The sequence below is a fragment of the Nelumbo lutea genome, chromosome 4 (genome assembly GCF_056320005.1).
Source record: "Nelumbo lutea isolate HS-2025 chromosome 4, American lotus-T2T, whole genome shotgun sequence".
In the NCBI taxonomy this organism is placed as follows: domain Eukaryota; kingdom Viridiplantae; phylum Streptophyta; class Magnoliopsida; order Proteales; family Nelumbonaceae; genus Nelumbo; species Nelumbo lutea.
In genome coordinates this window covers 32,063,026-32,082,457 of record NC_142687.1, presented here as the reverse complement: position 1 = coordinate 32,082,457, position 19,432 = coordinate 32,063,026, and the positions used below count along the sequence as shown (strand labels likewise).

At 39.6% G+C, this 19,432-nt stretch overlaps 1 protein-coding gene across 2 annotated transcripts; it reads left to right on the top strand.

Annotated features, from left to right (window-relative positions):
* Positions 1-893: 893 nt before the first annotated feature.
* Positions 894-19,238, top strand: MYB4R1 (myb domain protein 4r1). Of its 2 annotated transcripts, none has more exons than XM_088941954.1 (10): positions 894-1,384; positions 4,700-5,202; positions 11,330-11,529; positions 11,616-11,783; positions 12,301-12,615; positions 13,444-13,602; positions 13,669-13,818; positions 15,658-15,864; positions 15,950-15,988; positions 16,406-19,238. In XM_088941954.1, exons 1-10 carry the CDS (start codon positions 1,018-1,020, stop codon positions 18,522-18,524), a joined length of 4,227 nt encoding a protein of 1,408 aa, XP_088798080.1. In that variant the 5' UTR covers positions 894-1,017; the 3' UTR covers positions 18,525-19,238. The 2 variants fall into 2 exon arrangements, with proteins under 2 accessions (XP_088798080.1, XP_088798081.1); XM_088941955.1 differs by lacking the exon at positions 894-1,384 and having other exon boundaries at positions 4,777-4,915; positions 4,998-5,202.
* The last annotated feature ends 194 nt before the right edge of the window (positions 19,239-19,432 follow it).

Genomic DNA, 19,432 nt, shown 5'->3' with positions numbered 1-19,432 from the left:
GTTTCGTCTGTGATCGCAGAAAAACTTTGTATTGTCGCCGGTGAAATCACTGTACGCCAAAGAAAGCACTACTCAATCGGTGGAGGGCGCTAGAATTTAGCAGGAGTTTAGCGGGAAAGAACAGAAAATTAAAAATAGGACTTGCTGAGGAGGAATACTCGGTGGCAGGGGTGGAGGGCTAACGGAATGATGATTAAAGCTCCCCTCTCGTGTATAGACGCGTGGCGTCCTCACGTTTTGTGAGGAGCTTGCGAGGCGCCAGGTGGTTAGAGGCTTAGAGCAGATCCGGACTCCGGAAGCGGGAAGGGGGAGATTTTTAATTTTTAGTGCAAATTAAGCTCTGCATGGGTTGAGGAGGAGAATGCGTGTGGGAGGACAGTTGGCGGCCTCCCATTGTGTGGGAGGTTTTTGGGGCGCTTGATTGTGAGGCGCAGATTTGAACTCCATCGTGGTTTCATGCACAGCACAGTCAATCTCAACCCGTTGACATCCGACCAGGTAGGGATCTGCTATCAACATGACGTTCCCAGCACAGTCTCAACCCACCACCACAGCCGTACATTGGGAATACCTCCCTTGTTATCTTGCGAGATGTTTCCGATGTGCGATTGTAATGGACTGTTGGGAGCATATGTGAAATCGTTGTGGTAGACCGACTGGACCACTACCTAGGAGTCTGGAATCTGGATCAGTTACCAACAAAATATGTTCTAATACCCTCCCAACGTTATCTGTCTCCGCACATCTCATGACATGGAGGGTCCCAGTCTCATGGCGAGGTGTGCGGTGTCGGATCAGATGGGGAGGGTGTTGGGATATGCTTTTCTTGGCATAGTGGCAGGATATCCCAACCAGTCCCCTCGTGATTAACCGCTTATTATATTCAAGGCTCTACGCTAGAATGGAACTGATTCTATTTTTCCCTCCGAAAACCCTAACAAGCAAACAATGTGGCAACTTCCCCAAAACTCCTACAGAGGAGAGAACTCAGGCGGTCCAGCGTAGACTCAACCATCCATGGCTTCTCCCAGAGGCGATATTGACGACGAAGAAGAAATCTCCGGCACTGACAAAGATGACGCTCTCGATGAAGACATGGAGGCCCTGAGGAGGGCTTGTATGATAACCGGCACAGACCTCAACGATATTAAAGCTGCTTCCGCCGATGCTGCTGATGCCTCCGATGCCGAAGGCAACAGCGAGGATGTCGATGATATTGAATTGGTTCGAAGCATTCGAGAACGATTCTCGATTCCTCAGGTCGATAATCCGCCTATCTTTATGAAGCCTCTGAGCTCCATTCCGCCAGTCACTTCTGACGACGAAGAAGATGATTTCGAAATCCTCCGTGCGATCCAGATGCGGTTTTCTAGATACCAAAGCGGTAAGTCTGAGGTAGTAATCTTGTTATTTCGTTTTGTGTTGATGAACAGTTGCAATTCCAAACAAATATGAATAGTGATGCAAGGGAAACACCGACAAGAAGAGGGCTTGTGAAAATTCTGAAAGCCGATTTGAAATGATATGGGTGAAGAAAAAAATTGGTTATTTTTAATTATTTTCTGTTTTGGTAGCTAACTTAAGTACTCGTTTTGCGTTTTTTAATTTCATTCGATTATTTTCTGTTTCTTTATTTATGGTTTTTGGGGAACGGATATATTCAATTCATGTAATCCATGATGTAGATATGTTGGACGGTTAACTATACCATTCATATCAATTACTTTGCATACCAATCTGTACTGCAATATGCAAGGATATGGCTACACAAATTTTAATTTAGCAATGGGTTATGGAGGACTTAGGGCTTATTCTTACAGCTGTACGATAATGATGCTTTATGTTCTTTTGTAATTTATATTGCTGAGTGGAGGTTTGAAAATTAAGTAATGGCACATGGAAATTCAAACATGAAAAAAATTTTAAATATGGTTGAAGAGCCTGAAGAAAACTCTCCAGACCAGTTGGGATGCCCATTAATGGAAGCCCATGTCCACCTTTGATTGATTGTAATATATTTTATGCATATAAAAGCAAGATGGTATCTAAGTAATGATTTTTAGCATTATGACACGAAATGCTGCATTAGCCTACATATTTAACTCTGATATTCTGATTTTCATAGTGTTGCAGGAAAAAACAAGCTTTGCTTCTATAACCAAGATTTCTAGTGATGCACCTTTCATCAATTTAAGCTATTCATTTAGCAGAGGTGATGCATTTGATCAAGGAACAATACCATAAAGGCTTTAAAACTGCAATTCACACTAAAAAACTAACTCTTGATACTACATGGGGTCTTAGGAAATAAACTCAGCATTTAAACAATTCTTAAAGTTCACAAAATTCAACTCTCTAAAGCTTCCCTAATAAGTCATAGCACTTAAGTGCCTATGGTTTTGGGGGGTATGTGTCAGTTGCGTATGTCTCACATTGAACATTATTTTGATATGCGCAAAAGATCCAAGATTGTAACAACTCCTCCAGAAAGAAATGGGAAACATTCACTAGTTTGCCATCTTGCTAGGATCTCAAGATAATTTTCAACATTCACTAGTTTGGATTCTTGGAAAAGAAATTACATCTCAAAAGTGGGCAGACTTACTCTTATCAAGTCTTCCCTATCCAGCCTGCGAATCTACTTCCTCTCCATCTTTAAATTGCAAGTCAAAGTGAGATATCTTCTAGAAAAATTGCAGCGTGACTTCCTTTGGGAGGGAGGTGGGGGGGGAAGGAACACCTAGTTAACTGGGAGATAGTTTGCAAAGCGAAGAAGGATGGAGGATTGAGTCTTGGTCATTTGGAGGAAAGAAATGTTGCTCTTCTTGGGAAATATTTATGGCACTTTCCCTTGGAACAAGATAGTCTTTGGGCTTCTGTAATAAGAAGTAAATATGGAAGGAACATTAACAGGTGGGACAGCAATAGTGTGACAAACAGATTTTTTTCTTCGCCAACCCTTGGAAAGGTATTATGCAAGTCCTTCCTTTCTTCTCTCCCTTATTAAGATTCAGAATTGGAACTGGTAGTTGTATCAGATTTTGGTCTGATACTTGGTGGGGTCCCCAACCTCTCTCTGTCACCTAAACTAACCTCTTCAGTCTAGCTTTGGACAAGGAAATCTTAGTTTCTGATGTTCTCATCAGAGATAATCAAGGTTTGTCCTATAATTTCAATTTTCGTAGAGCTTTAACTGATTTTGAAGCCCAAGAAGTTTCCTCCCTTCTCCTCTCCTTGAGTGAAGTTTTGCTCTCTAATCACCTCCCTGATAAATGTATTTGGTCTTTATCTCCCAATGGCATTTTTTCCTCTAAGTCCTTTTTCATCCACCTTACTTCGGGAACCCCTCCTACCTTCTTGATCTACAGAATTTGGCCTCATGTGGGGCCTCTTAAAATTCCGTTCTTTATCTAGGAGGCAGTTTGGGAGCGCATTAACACTTGTGATCTGATCCAAAGAAAAAGATTAGGATATCATTATCTTTCTCCTCATATCTGTGTTATGTGCATGAAGGATGGTGAATCAGCTAGCCACTTGATTTGGTGTTTGGATCTATCTTCTATTGGGTTCCTCCAAATAAGGTTGCAATTTTTTTTTAATCAGTGGCCTTCTTGCAATCTGGGGTCTAGAGGTAAACTTTTTTGGAGAGCCTTAACTCATTCTGTTATGTGGTGTATATGGGATGAATGAAGCAGGAGAATTTTTGATAACAAGTTTGCGAGGACGGAAGCCATTAGAGAAGTTTCGTGTGCACCTTTTCCTGGATTCCTTCCTCTGATCATTTCAAAGGTTTCAGATATGCTGATCTTGAAAGGTTCGAGTCGTCCATTGTTAGCAAACAACCAATGCACCTCCTCACTCCCAGGCCTAAGTTAGATTATTTACTGAAGTTTGATGGCAGCCGTAGAGCAATTCTGGCCAGATTCCAGTGGCTGGCATTGGGGGAGTGATTCTAAACAGAAAGGGCTCAGTAATCTGGACTTGCAGTGGTCCCACTGGTGTAGTAGATGCTTCTGAAGCTGAAATCAGAGCATTAGCGATTGGTCTGAGAACTGCTAGATTGCTTCAGCTTAACTCTGTTCTCATTGAGGGAGATTCTAGGAATGCTATTAACTGGGCCTCTAATCCAGATAAGGGCCCTTGGAGACTGGGCCACTTTCTCAATGAGATTTCTGAAGTTTCTTCTCTTTTTTTGCGAATTTAGTTGGATTCCATGGGAGCTGAACTCAATTGCAGATCATTTGGCTAAATCTAGGGTGGATAGAACCTTTTTGTATATTGCAAATACTTTGCCCCCTTAAGTGGGGTGTCTCTTAGTAGGTCTGTCTGTCTATTCTGTTTGTACATCCCCTCATGTACACCCCCTCCCTTTGCCCTTTTGATTAATACAATAGTTACCTTTTTCAAAGAAGATAATTTTCAATTTGTCATATATTCTTCATTCTTTTTGGTAAAGAGTTTTTTTTCATTTTTTGCCTTATTTATCGACAATTAGGTCAAAACTCTCTCCTAATATATCTTTTAGGACTACATATATTCTTCATGTTTTTCTGTCTTTCTATCTCTCTCACGAGTAATTGTTTCTATGACAATTTCCTTTTGAAGAATAAGCAATGAGTATCATAGTGGCTGTTTCTCTGCATATCACCTAAAGATGTGAAGATCTTCCATTAACTATATTTCTCATGTTTCAATGCAGATGCTCATAAGAATAAAAAGAACGACCATTTACATTCATCGGAATGGGGAACTCCCAATGATTTATCTGTAGACATATGCAATAGTGAGGACTTGGGCAGTGGCATGCTTAATTCTGACGGCACACATAATGTCTCTCAGCCTTTGGAATCTTTTGGTGGCACGGGTCCTGGAAATCAGTCATCTTGTTCCTTTGAGTGGCATCAGCCTGAAGCTCGTAAGTTATCTCCATTACCACTGAAATATTCCAGCTTCCCGAAGTCAGGACAGATGTTTATTGATACCATTAAGAAGAACAGGTCCTGCCAGAAATTTATTAGGAGCAAGCTGATTCAGATTGAAGCAAGGATTGAGGAGAACAAAAAATTGATGGAACGCGTCAGAATCCTTAAGGACTTCCAGATTTCATGCAAGAAAAGAACTGGGAGAGCTTTATCCCAAAAAAAAGATCCTCGTGTCCAGTTAATTTCACTTCCAAAGCCTAGGAGTTCTCAAAATTTGAAGGTATTACTCCTTTTAGTTGTTTGTTATGATAAGTATACTCCTGTTTAATTTGTTCTATAGAGAATCTCTCATGTAATGTTCAAACTTCAAATGGGTTTTCTACAGCTTTTTTTTTGCTTCAGCTTCATTGGAGCCTTCAGTTAAAACAATCCACTTCCCTCTTTAAGTTTCCTGTTCCTTGGTTATATTTAATTGAGTACATGATATGCATTCTTCTGTGGTGGAAGGGTAGAGACTATTGAATCCAATAGCTTTTTAGCAGGTTCTTGGGGCCTAAAGGGATTTATTTTCACAAGCAAACAAAATTCTGAACCTGTAAATGAGATGAAAACTAAAGGGAACAACCTGGACTGAATTAGTCTGAGGGCAAGAATCAAACTGAAGGCGATACAAACAGGTAAGATGATTGGGTAGGGCTTTAAGGGGATGGATATGGCCTGTGTAATGGTGTTTTGTGATGGCGTGGGCAGCGATTTATTGATTCTTTTTGCATAGGTACTGTGTAATGACAATGGATGACTTATTAAGAAGAGAGGAGAAATGCGAACAATAAAATGATGCAAAGTCAGACCATTTTAATAGGTTAGAATTGCATCCAGTGTGTTGGGTTGACCTGGTCCACTGACATGCATGTATGCAAGTATTACGTGAATTGTTTTTGATAGTAAATAGAATTCATTAAAAGAAAAATCAGAGTGCATGAACATAGCATGGAGATCACATGTGAAGAGGCTTCACCTTATGGAAAAAGGAAGAAAAGAAAACAAACTTCCTACACGCTACTGACCGAAGCTTCAACTCTACGCAGCTTTAATTCCATCTATTTGTGGTTGGCTATGCAAATTCTGTCCTGCCATTGTGCTCCATCAAGATTAAAGAGATATGCTTTTTTGTCAAATCATGAGTCCTTAAATCATTTCTTACTATTTTGGACCATGTTTTCTTTTGTCTTCCCTGGGCTCTTTAAGAACCTTCTTCTCACACCAAGTCACTCCTTTCTCACTGGTTCTGTCATTTGTTACCTATGCTCATGAAAAAAAAAGCCATCTTGCTCTACTCACACAAAGTCACTCCCCGAGCCCTTTTGTTCATCTTGACATTAGTTGGAATTACTCATAAGTTCTCTCTATTGTGCTTATTCCTAATTCTTTCCTTTTCTAGTTTCACCATTGTTTTTACAGAGGATGCATAAGTGAGAGGAAAGGCACTTATTTGGCCTTTTTCTGCATGTCATAGGTGTTAATCTTTCCAAGGAAGATTTGTCAACATAGGGCCTGAATTTTAGGAGGGATTTGTCTTATTTCAAATTTCTTTCACTTGGAAAGAAATTTCCAATTTAATCCCAAGGTAGATTTTGGCCAATAGAAGACTGAATTTTAAGGCCTGAATTTTAGGAGGGATTTGTCTTACTCCAAATTTCTTTCACTTGGAAAGAAATTTCCAATTTAATCCCAAGGTAGATTTTGGCCAATTTAATCCCAACATAGGGCCTGAATTTTAGGAGGAAGACTGAGTCAATTTTGGCCAATAGAAGAATGAGAGATTCACACTCCATTTCCCTAAGACCCCCTGTGAATCAAAATTTCCAATTTAATCCCAAGGTAGAGAAGTTCATAAGCAAATACACTTCAAAAATTGAAAAGTGCATAAAACACATAAAATTGGATCTTTAGTGCTTGTTTACCTATCTGAAGGTCTTCCTAGAACAAGGCTTTTAGTCCATTCCCTACATCATACCAAATAAGGTTAAAAAAAAGGATATACCTCATAATTTGTTTCCATGGAGAGGATGAAGTTGCATTGGGGGCTATTTCATTCTAAAAGACACCTCCACAGCTACTTAGCTAGGAGAGCTAAATTCTTTTGGACTAAATTTCCTAACCCAAGCCCACCCTTCTCTTTAGGTCTACTAATTTGCTCCCATTTCACCAAGTGGTCTTTCTTTCCAGCCCTCGTTTCCCATAAGAAATCCCTTGTTAACTTTTCTAGCTGCCTTGCTATTTTAACAAGGATATAGAAGGTTAGACAAGAAGTAGATGGGAAGGTTGGCCAAGATGGCAAAGTTATCCTCCACCCCTTAACCCACAATCTCCACCTTTCCCCAACCCCAACTTCTCCATAAATTTAGGAAGGAACGACCAAACCACCAAATCATAAGCCTTCTCTAAGTCCAATTTACAAATAAAATCTTTCCCTCACTTTTTCTTCTTTGTTACATACTCATTTGGCGCTAAAATCTGATCAACATTTTGTCTACCTTCGACAAAGGCACCCTCAAATTGTGAGATTACTATGGGAAAATCTTTTTTAGTTTGCCTGATAAAACTTTTGCTATTATTTTATAGACTATCCACCAAACTAATTGGCTTGAAATCCCTTGGGGTTTTAACCTCCTTTTTCTTGGGCACTAGGTAGCAACATTAATTTTCTCCTTCAAACACTCCTGCGCATCTCCTTCCTCATTTCACGCTTCTTCTCCTTCCCCTATTATGTGCTTCTTCAGCCTTTCTTCCTTCTTGCTCCTCTCGAAAGCTTCAAAAGCTCTTCTAGCAAACGCCTCTTTGCCTCATAAAACAAACCTCAGCTCTTGCCAGCCCTGACAGTCCTATCAACTAATTTCTCAATCTCCACATTTCCTCCCTTCTCATTACTTGAGAGAACCTCAACATTTCTCCTTTCTACGTTGCTTCCACTCCCTTTTCCTTTTCCTTTGGCCTAACGACAATCTCTAGATTCTCCTCAAGTGCAATTGGCGACTGTTTCTTTGCCCAGCTGAAGCTTGAGCCACAAGACCCTGTCCCTCAGTAGCCTTCTTATTGAGACCTTTGACCTTTGTTCCCTTTTTACTATAACCTCTTCTGTCTTTGCTTGTAGGACCAGCCCCAACCAGACCTTTTTTTTTTTTATCTTGAAAAAATTTTAGTAACATGGACTATATGGGATTTACTTGAAACTAGGACTTTCTTCACCACCTCCAAATCACATACGGTTCCTTACCTGATGGCTATTTTTCTTCTCCAACCCAAGTCAACTCCTATCCTTCCAACTGTCACTTCAGTTCTTAAGTATTCCTCACATCCTTTTAACAAACAACCCACACCCTCTTCACCAACATCTTAAGGCAGCATCTCGCTTCGACACCTCTACCTTCACCCCTTTCGGTCTTATTGGTATATGTTGATTATGCAATACTGAATATACACCTCTGCACTTTAACCACCCTGCTCTGATTTTATGGGCAACATCCTTTTTTTTTTTTTTTTAACAATTTCTCCCTTATTATGGATGATTGATAAGGTACTGGAAGTGGCTAATTTAGGGCAGCTTTTGATCATCAATCTTAATTGCACCACCATTATTATATATTCTGCATTAGTTTGACTTGTGCTAAGATAGTTTGATTCTAAAGCATCTTCCCATTCTTCTAGTTTTGCATTCAGCTCATTTTTAGTCTTTATCAATCAATACCATATCATTGATAAAACAACACACACCATGGGGCCTCTCCTATAAATATTTAGTTACTTCATCCGTAACTAATGTACCAAGACATTAGATACTGATCTTGTTGTGAACCCATTGCAATTAGAATTTCTCTCATCTTTTCCTGAGTTCTCAAACTTGATGTTCCTTAATACATATCCCTAAAGATGTCAATGTAACTACTTGGAAGTTCCCTTCTTTCTTAAAACCCACCAGATGGCTTCCCTGGGGATCCTGTCAGATGCTTTTGATGAATAATAATACGTTTATTGATTCAGAAGCAAATTAGAGTGAGTTCATACATCATCCCAACGAGAGGCCCGAGTTGCAGCCCCTCCTTGAAACTTACAAGTAAACTAGGAAAGAAAAACAAGAATCACAACTGAGCCCAAAATAATTCTTTCCTATTTACCCCTTGTTTAGCTAACACATTTTACAAGGTATTTGCTGATATCCCCACCCACTGTACAGTGACCAACATATTCCTGGTCAACCATCTAAATTTCTTCATTTCATTCTTGTATCGCCACATAGCCTCTTCAGAATTTTTCAACCAACCCACCACCACTTTGGAATCCCCCTCGATTATTAGGTGTTGTACCCCCAACTGGTTTGCAAATTGGACCCCTTGTACAACAGCTAAAAGTTCTGCCCTGATGGAATTCCCAATTCCCAAGGGACTTGAGTAGAGCAACAAAATCTCTCCCCTCTCATTTCTCAAAGCACCCCCACTCCGGATAATCCTGGATTATCCATACTGCTTCCATCAAAGTTCAACTTTGTTGAGCCTTCGGGTGGAGGAGACCAGCTTGTAATTGATTTGTCCTTTAGAGATGAACACCTTGCTACTGTTGACCAATTTCTCCAAATGTCATTAAAGAAGAATTGATGAAAGATTTCCAAGGTCTTCAGCCAATGTATTGCCCTGTTTAACACACAGTCTTTCAAATCTTGGTTGTTCCTAACCTTATCTTGAAAAATTCTGAGATTCCTTTCTTCTCAAAGAGTCCAAGTCAAGGCAGCACGAGCACATCTCCACATAATTCTCCCTGTTTTTGTAGGCCAATAAAAAGTAGAATGGTTGAAGAGCATGTGAACTTCTGCTGGTAGACTCCAACTACCCCCAAACAACGAAAGTAGCCAAGCCCAAAGGTCTGCAGAAAAGGGACAAGATACTAATAGATGGTAACAATCCTCACCGTGAGCTCTACAGAGGATACACCAATTAGGAGAAATACAGAGAAAAGGTCTTCTCTTTTGTAGGTTGTCTAAAGTGTTTACTTTCCCATGGAAAACTTCCCAACAAAGGGCCATAATTTTTGGGGGAACTGGCCTACACCAAATTTCTTTTGACGGAAAGGGTTGGTGAGTAGAAATTTGAGAGATGGACTTGAAGAAAGAAGCACAAGTGAAGGTTCCATTGGGTCTAGGAGTCTAAACCCTCTTATCTGGCTTGGAGGGATCCAAACAAACCTGATTAAGACAACCAAGCAAAATAGAAAGAGACTCAATTTCAGCATCCCTAAGTCCTCTACGAAACCCAAAATCCCAAGTAGGATCTAAGGGTGTTCCCAAAGGTGAGACAAATTTTGAGACCACCTCTTTTTTGTACAAAGAAATAGAAAAAAGCGAAGGGAACAAATCCTTTAACGGTGAGTCTCCTACCCAAATATCCTCCCAAAAAAGGATAGAGTTGCCAGAACAAACTTCATACCTGATAAAATTTAGGAATTGAGGAAGGGTGTTGTGAATAGCCTTCCAAGGTGCTGCTAGGTTAGCTTGCCTCGATACACCAACATCCCATCCATTCTCTGACCTCCCATGAATGCTTCTCTCCACCTCATGCCACAATCTCTCTCTTTCCAAAGGCCATCTCTACAACCATTTCCCTAACAGAGCTTGATTCTTTCTAGTTACCCTCCCAATTCCCAAACCCCCCTCTTCTTTACTTCTGCACACAATTTCCCAATTAACCAAGTGATCCTTTTTTATTTTCTTGTCCTGGCTCCCATAAGAAGTCTTTCATCAATTTCTCCAGTTTCCTAGCTTCCCTACCTGGTATCCTAAAGATAGACTAATAATAGGTAGGTAAGTTAGCCAAGGTAGCTCTTATTAGAGTATTTCTCCCTCCTAAAGAGATATAGTTCCTCTTCCATGAGACTAATCTCTTTTCAAACTTTTCTAACACTGGGGGTCCAAAATCTACTCTCCCTAGGATTTTCCCCTAAAGGAAGCCCTAAATATGACATAGGCCAAACAGAGGTGGAACACTCAAGACACTCCGCAATAGCCTCGACCTCCCCTACCTCCAAATTTATACCTGCTATGCAGCTCTTTTCCAGATTTATTCTCAAATTAGAGACACTTTCAAATCCTTTTATTAGCTCCTTTAGGTTTGCTACCTTTTCACTGTCATATGCTTTTTCTAAGTCAACAAATATTAAGCGGAGATCTCTCCTTTGTTCCCTATTATGTCTATCATTGTCTGTATTACACACTTAAGTAGTACTAAACTTGCTCGTGTATGGCAGAAGCAGCTACTTTGGTTGTCTGTTTTACTGACCTTTATGTAATCTTAATTTGTATGTAGTAGATTGCTTCATGTCATGGTACAATACTGATAAGGTATTTTTGGTGCCCACAGGTAAATGATAAAAAAGTTTCTGCCTTATCTCTTGGTCCAGTTGAGAATTCTCATGTTGCCCAATATAAGGTGGTTTTGTCAATGCTTCCACACTCTTTGAATCGTCAACCTTGGACTAATGTGGAGAAGGAAAACATCAGAAAGGGAATAAAACAACAATTTCAAGAAATGTTGCTGCAAAAATCTATGGAGCTCTATGGGTATATTCTATTGTGGACATGTGATGTCTTGATATTTTACTCTTAGCATATGCCATTATGTTGTCTGATGCATTTTTCCTTGACAGTGATTTGGAAGGATCTGGAGATTCAAATGCCTTTGATGAAAGTATTGCATCAATCACTGATCTTGAAATCACCTCAGAGAAAATTAGATCATTTCTACCTAATGTTGATTGGGAACGGTTAGCTTCCATGTATGTCATGGGGCATTCAGGTGCAGAATGTGAAGCAAGGTAGTTACCATTTCCTTCACTGAAAACTACCTTTGTTTATGCACTCTTTACTCTTCTGAAGTTTCATCATATTCTAATATTTTGTAGATTAATAATACGATTGAAGCTAACTACTCTAGCCACTACATCTGGATGGATGTATATATTATCAAAGATAGGTAAAGTGTCCCCTGAAATTTGGTTCGAAGCTTTTATTTACCAGAAAACATGAGATATTGCCACTACAGTTATTAACTGGACAGTTCTTATCAAAAAAAAAAAAGCACAGTTCTCCTGTCTTAAAAAAATTGGTGAATGTCTCTTGTGGTGATTGTAGGTCTATTTGTTCTCTATCCCATGCATATTTTCTCTGAAATTTTTGGTTTGTAATTAGTTTATTTTGCGCAAAAGATTTAGCAATTTTTGACATGATTTCATATTTAGTGTGTTAACAATGACATTTTTTCTTGGAACAACATTACCTTATATTTACTTTTACTTTATGTGTATTTTAGCTAATTTATTAAATTCCAAACAGGTGGTTGAACTTTGAAGATCCTTTAATCAATCACAACCCATGGTCCAATAATGAGGATAAGAAGCTTCTATTTATTGTCCAGCAAAGCGGACTTTATAACTGGATTGACATTGCAAGGGAATTGGGAACAGGCAGAACTCCATTTCAGTGCTTGGCTCGTTACCAAAGGAGCCTTAATGCTCACATTATGAAACGTGACTGGACAGAAGATGATGATGCTCAACTTCGTGCAGCTGTGGAAACTTTTGGTGAGGATGATTGGCAGCTAATAGCTTCTAATTTGGAAGGACGGACAGGCACTCAATGTTCTAATAGGTTAGTAACAATTTCATGGATATTCCAGTTATTTAATGACTTGGGCAAAAGAAAACGGTAAAAGTAAGATTATATTTTACCTGTTTAGGAAGGAGTTTTGTTTTTCTAGTTTCTTTTTTGGTGAAAGATGTCCCCCTCTCTTTTATGCTTTGAAATGAGAATTACCTCTTTTCAAAAAAAATGAGGATGCATAACACTGTGAAAGGATTCCCCAGCACAAACTTCCCTTCCCTTCCCTTCCCTTCCCTTCCTTTCTTTCCGTATGAGGTGTGCTCCCATGTATATATCTCTCATTCCCTTTAAAACGTTATTGGGCAGTCAGACTGTTCAACCCTTCAGGCCTTCACCTGGTCGCAATAGTAGGTTGGTCCAACCTCTAACCTGTTTGGCAGTAAAAAACTTTTAAGTCAAATACCTGTTGACCCAGATGAATGGACCATCAAACCGGCTGACCTGTTTAGTGGGTGACAAGTTAGGCCAAAGACAACTAATTTTGGATTTACTCCAGAAACTTGATATGTGTTATGTCTTTTGATTCCTGACATTCTTTTCATTGTTCTGAGCATTACTTTTATGAGTCCTGTTTTGAGTATGTATTGTATCTTGTACTGATAATTCTGGATATATTTGGCAACTTTGAGAATTATTGAATTATTACCTTGATACGGATGTTTACATATATCGGCATGATACATGATTATTCTTTAGATTATCAGATATGGGTAGATAATTTGCTATTAAAGGAGCGCATCTTTAATATTGAGGTCTTTCATTTTCCTTTCTTACTTTCAAGCTTATCCATATGACTTTTGATCTTGCTAAATACAGATGGAGGAAAACCCTTCACCCTGCTAGGCAAAGGGTGGGGAGATGGACTGCAGATGAGGACAAACGATTGAAAGTTGCTGTGATGCTTTTTGGACCCAAAACATGGATGAAAATAGCTCAATTTGTACCTGGTCGAACTCAAGTTCAATGTAGAGAAAGGTATGGTTGAATAACTCTGAATTTAGTTAAGTTGGTCAATTTGATCCTGAGAGGTTTGTGGTGCAGATGGGTCAATTCTCTGGATCCATCTTTGAATCTTGGACCTTGGACCGAGGAAGAGGATTCCAGGTTGAAAGCAGCCATTTTGCAGCATGGATATTGCTGGTCTAAGGTTGCAGCATCTGTGCCTCCACGTACTGATAATCAGTGTAGAAGGTATTGATTTTTCTCTCTTTCCTTTATGAATTTGTTTTTTGTCAATAACTAAAATTGAAAAGGAAAATTGCAGAACCACAGAGGAAAAAAAACACACTAGAGAGCATCCCTCACCTACCAACAACAATCATCACAACTCATAATTACTATGGAGCAGCATAACCCTGAAAAAGTTCTGATCTGTCTGCTCCAGATCTCACAAGACTGTCTGCTACGGAATTAGCAGATTTCTTGACCACCTGAATGAGATTGGAGTGAGGTTTAATTGGGCAAGAAGATCAGAAAATGGTATGGTTGATGCTTAAGCGAAGCAAAGAGTCAATAGGCAGGAGTTGTTTTGGGCCTGTTTATGAGACGGTTTTTGTTAAAGGGTTCTCCATCCAACCCTTGGATGGTGGAAGTTGTAATCTTTATCCATTATTTTTAATGAAAGTTACCATTTCCCATTAAAAATGTTCACTTCATCCACCAAAGACCTGGCTTTCATAGGATTTGATATTGCATCAGCCATGAATTTCCTTCCCTGCCTTTCTTCCACCCAACCACTACTACCTGGTACTCTCCATCCACCTCCAGCCATTGGGATCCCAGAGAACTCACCAATCTAAATCCTTAAGCTTAAGGCAATGCTAAACCAAAACTCTGATAAGGCTTCATTGTTTCTCTATCTAAGCCATCTGTTGTGAGAGAGGCTTCATTATTTAGTACACACTATCTTTATTGCTGATGATGTCATTCCAGATTTCCACCAGAATCTTGGATTTTCATAGATCCATTACTCAGTGTTGGTCCTGGCTATTTTGGGTATTGGGAAGGGTGGACTGGATATGGACCTAATCTCTAGCATTTATGTCTTCTCACTTTAGCCACTTCATTGTGTCCTTTTTCCAACCAGTGTGTTTCTTCTTATTTAAGGAGAAGATCATATCATTTTTAAGGGCCTTTTCTTGGTTTCTTAGGGCCTTGGCCCTTCAGTTTCCTTGGTTGGTTTTGTCAACTATCAATACACCTTTGTGTATTGGTACTTTTATTTTGTTTAGTTTTTTTTTTTCAAGTTTCAGTTTTAAACATTTTTTTACATATATTATTTAAAAAAAAGGGTTCCCAAAAACCTGTAAACAGGTGTATCGGGACCAAAAGATACGATACAATGCGTCCTGTATCGAGCGTCTCATATCGATACTTTGAATTTGTTATCAACTAGTTTGGAGTAGTGGTCCCCAAAAGAGTTACCTCCGTCCATTTCAGATATCGCAGGGCTCTTAGCTAGGGAATTAGTAAATCTTTTTGACTGGCTAATGAATGAGTTCACTTGGCTACCAAAGACTTGGCTTCCCAGGATTTGATGTTAGAGCAGCTTTGTGCCATCCTCTCTCATCCACCCAATCACTACCTTGGAGTCTCTAACCATTTCTAGCCATCCGGTGAAGGCACCAATCTCACTCATTGAAGCAGTGTCAAAATCTTGTATGTGATAGATATCCCACATCCAATTGGACACCGTGTCTATGTAAATATTCTCTTATGATGAATCTTTAGATGCATCTACAATCCCCCATTATCCTAGGCTGTTGGGTACCCTAGAGAGTAGTCATTTAAATTCAGTTTGACTGCACCCAGGGGAGGCGGGGTTGAGCTCTGAATATCTCTTCTAGAATGGACTCTACAATGACCTTGTTGATGTGAGAGGAGAGAATGTGTGAAGGCGGGGGAGGGGGGTTGATTTACAGAATATCATAATCATGTTTCATGGCTTCAAAATTTGTATCTAATGCTCAGTTCTATATTTAACCTTATTTTTTATGTTATAATTGCTAATTGATCTCTCTGGGTTCCCAGGAGATGGAAGGCTTTGTATCCACATGAGGTGCCTCTAGCCCAAGCAGCTCGCATGATACAGAAAGCTGCTCTTATATCCAACTTTGTAGACAGGGAAGCTGAGCGACCTGCACTTGGTCCTCATGACTTTCTTCCATTACAGGGAATGGATTCTAAATCCAAAACTATGAATGGAAATAACACTCAGAAAGAAAAGAAGAATTTAAGGTATGCTACTTGAAGTACTTGTATTTGGGTTTTTTATAAGACATTCTATCATATTGGGTGTGTCCTGACTTTCGGGTTTCTGCAGAGAGAAGCTGAAACCTAAGAAGAAAGATACAACTACTTGGTAAGTAGTATTTTCTTTTGGTTCCTTCTTGACTGTCTGTTTCATTATTAATAGTCATTTTTAAATCTTGAATGATGGGTGGGCCTTGGTGCAATGGTTGGGTTAATTCTTTGTGGCCTGGGTGACCAGGGTTCAAATCTTGGAAACAATCTCTCTGTGTGTGCAGGTGTAAGGCTGCATGCATCTGTTCCTCCCCAGAGTCCCAGGCCCTGCATTTGTGGGAGCCTCGTTCACTGGGCTGCCCTTTTATTTTTAAATATTGAATACCAAAAAAAATTGAATCTTAGTTATTTGTGATCATTCCATTTCCTAGGTATCATGTCATGAGGAAATTTAACTTTTTTAGTTCCAGGTGGAGATAAGCCCGTGGTTGCCTTTTATAAGCATGTGATGTTTTTCTATTTTCTGATACTGCAGTGATGCTGGAAAGAAGATTAACTCTAGGAAGTCCAGAACCAAAGCTCAAGTTTTCACTGAGGAGGTTTTGAGGTTAGCTAATGTTAATGATGTTGAGGCCTCCATGAGGGATGATACAATTTCAAAGAAGCAGGAAAAGGTGCCTAAGCGCCATGCAAAGGTAAGTAAGTGTACCAAACCAGCAGAAGAAAACCAAGGTCTATCATCTCCTAATGATCCAGAGTTTTTGAGGATAATGGATGGTAATGTTCAGTCCTCTAAAGGGGATAATGCCACTTTAAAGAAGAAAAATCCACGCCCAAAAAGAAATAAACATGTTCAACCAGTTGAGGATCACCAGTTACTTTTATTGTCTCCTAATAATTCATCATTGTTAAGGATAACTAATGGTGATGATGTTGACCCTTCTGGTGGGAATTATGCCATTTCAAATAAAGAGAAGATGCCTCTAGTATTTTTGGAAGGCAGCAAATCTACTGGACCGTCAAAAGACCAAGATATTCCATTATCTCCTAATCATTCACCAGTTTCAAGGATGACGACTGATGTTAGTATTGTTGAGACCCTTGGTAAGGAAAGTAGAGCTTCAAAGAAGGTGCCTAATCCATGTCCAGAGAGGAAGAAATGTACCATTATCATTGGTAATAATGTTCAGAACTCCAGTGGGGATAATAGGGTGTTGAGGAAGAGTAGGAAATCTAAGTTGTCTTCAAAGAGGGAAAAAAGTATTGATTCAGCGGCGAAGCATCAAGAACTTCCATTAGACACAGAGAATTCAGCAGATTTAAGGGTAAACAATGGTGAGACCCTTGATAATGTCAATGGGGAGACAATCCCAAACAAGAAGAGGAAGGTGCTCAATTCATGTCGAAAGAGGAATAAACATATTGAACTTGCAGGAAAAGCCCAAGATCTTTCTTTGCCTCAAGAACAGTCAACATTTGATGCCATTGCTGCTGCTTTGGAGAAGCCAGCAGCAGATGTTGCTCAGGACGGTTCCAAGGTTTCAGGGACTGAAAATGGATTGTGTTCTCAAGGGAATCTTGAAAAAATGGATGTAGATGATGCATCACTTACTTCTCTGTTGCATGATGCATTAAAGAAGAAAGTGATGCCTAAGCCATGTCCGAAGAGGAAGAAATGTACTATTACCAACGGTGATAATGTTCAGAACTCTACCGGTGATAATAGAGTGCTGAAGAATAGTAGGAAATCTAAGTTGTCTTCAAAGAGGGAGAAAAGTATTGAAGCAGCAGAGAAGAATGAAGAACTTCTATTAGACCCAGTGCATTCAGGGGATTTAAGGGTAAGCAATGATGAGACCCTTGCTAATGTCAATGGGGATACAGTCCCACACAAGAAGAGAAAGGTGCTCAGTTCATGTCGAAAGAGGAATAAACATATTGAACTTGCAGGAAAAGCCCAAGATCTTTCTTTACCTCGAGAGCAGTTGGCATTTGATGCTACTGATGTTTCTTTGGAGAAGCCAACAGCAATTGATTCTGCTCTGCAGGATAGTTCCAAGGTTTCAGGAACTGAAGATGGAGTGTCTCAAGAGAATCCTGTAACAATGGACACAGATGATGTAACACTTGCTTCTCTGTTGAGTGATGCGTTAAAGAAGAGAAAACTCAAGCTTGTTTGTAATGGCAGTCGGGCTGTTTCTTTTCCTAGAAGGAAGAGAAATAAAATTTTGAATATGCTTTCTGAGGGACAACATCCTGGGCGTTCAACACTGAACGCAATGGATGCTAATGTTTCCTTGCATGGAATGGCAGGAAGAGAAGATTGCTGCGAGCAGGGTGACCTTGGAAAATCAACAAATAATGACAGTGTTTTAGGTACTGCAGTTTCTAATGATGTATTGTCTGTTTTTTTGTTGAGCAAGGACTTAAGTAAGAGAGAGCCTGCTGCTTCCTTACAGGGGAATGATGTTTCCACTAGCACTACTTTGACAGAGGAGGCAGTCTCCCCAAGAAATCTGAAAAACGGCCTCCATCAGAAATCACTAATCACATCCAATTCTGATGTATTGGGCAGTGAATGTGGTGAGAAACATCAACATGATGGGAATGGAGTGGTGCCTCCGGTTATTCATGATTGCACAACTGAAAAATGATAGGTAGTAATAACGATAAACTATTCTCTCACAACTAGTCTCAAAAATTCTGCATTGGGTTGATGGTAGAATCATATTTCCTTGTGAAACAGTGGATGAGTTGGTGAGTTTCAGCTTGGAAATAAGTATTGGGTATATAGTTCTCTTTACCCACTTGCTGCTCTTCACCTTTCCATTTAAGTGGGGTTTCATACAGATGGTGTGGATGTGACATTTAATAGAGGGAGAAACAATTAAACCTGCCAAACCCATGACAATGGCAGTTGATCCCATTGATTTGTTCTCTCCAGTTAATTGGAATATAGGTAACCTTAGCATTGCCAACCAAGATTCAGCCAAAATTTCTTAAGCAGGATGGCAGCATATGTTCCATCAAGTCCATGTGAAATGTCTTGGGTGGTTGCTTGCAGCAGAAATAAGCTGAAGATGAGCAATTCTTGAGATCCTTCTTACACTGCTTATCGGGAAAGTGAAACAAGCTGTAAGAAGCTTGAGAGCTGCATGTCATAGAGAAAATGAACTTGGAATGAGCAGAAAATGGGTCTTCAGATTTTTTCTTCATCAACGTGAAAACTTTTACAACTTTATAATTTCATTGTAGATAAGAGGTGAAAAAATTGCCATTTACAGAATTGCACCAGTTGATTTGATACCATGTACAGTTGTGCTTTGTGGGGGAATTTGTTACCATTCAATCTTAGCCATTTTGAATGATGTGCCTTTGTGAATTTCCGTGCTCACATGCAAAGAGACTTGGGCCAATTTTGGGAGTGCTTATTCGAATAAGCACTTATTTTGGGTTGTGAGGCCCTGCTGGACCACATCAATGAGCACTTATTGATGTGCTTATTTGAGAATAAGTAGTTATTCTGAGAATAAGCGCTTATTTGAGAAGCCAAATAAATTGG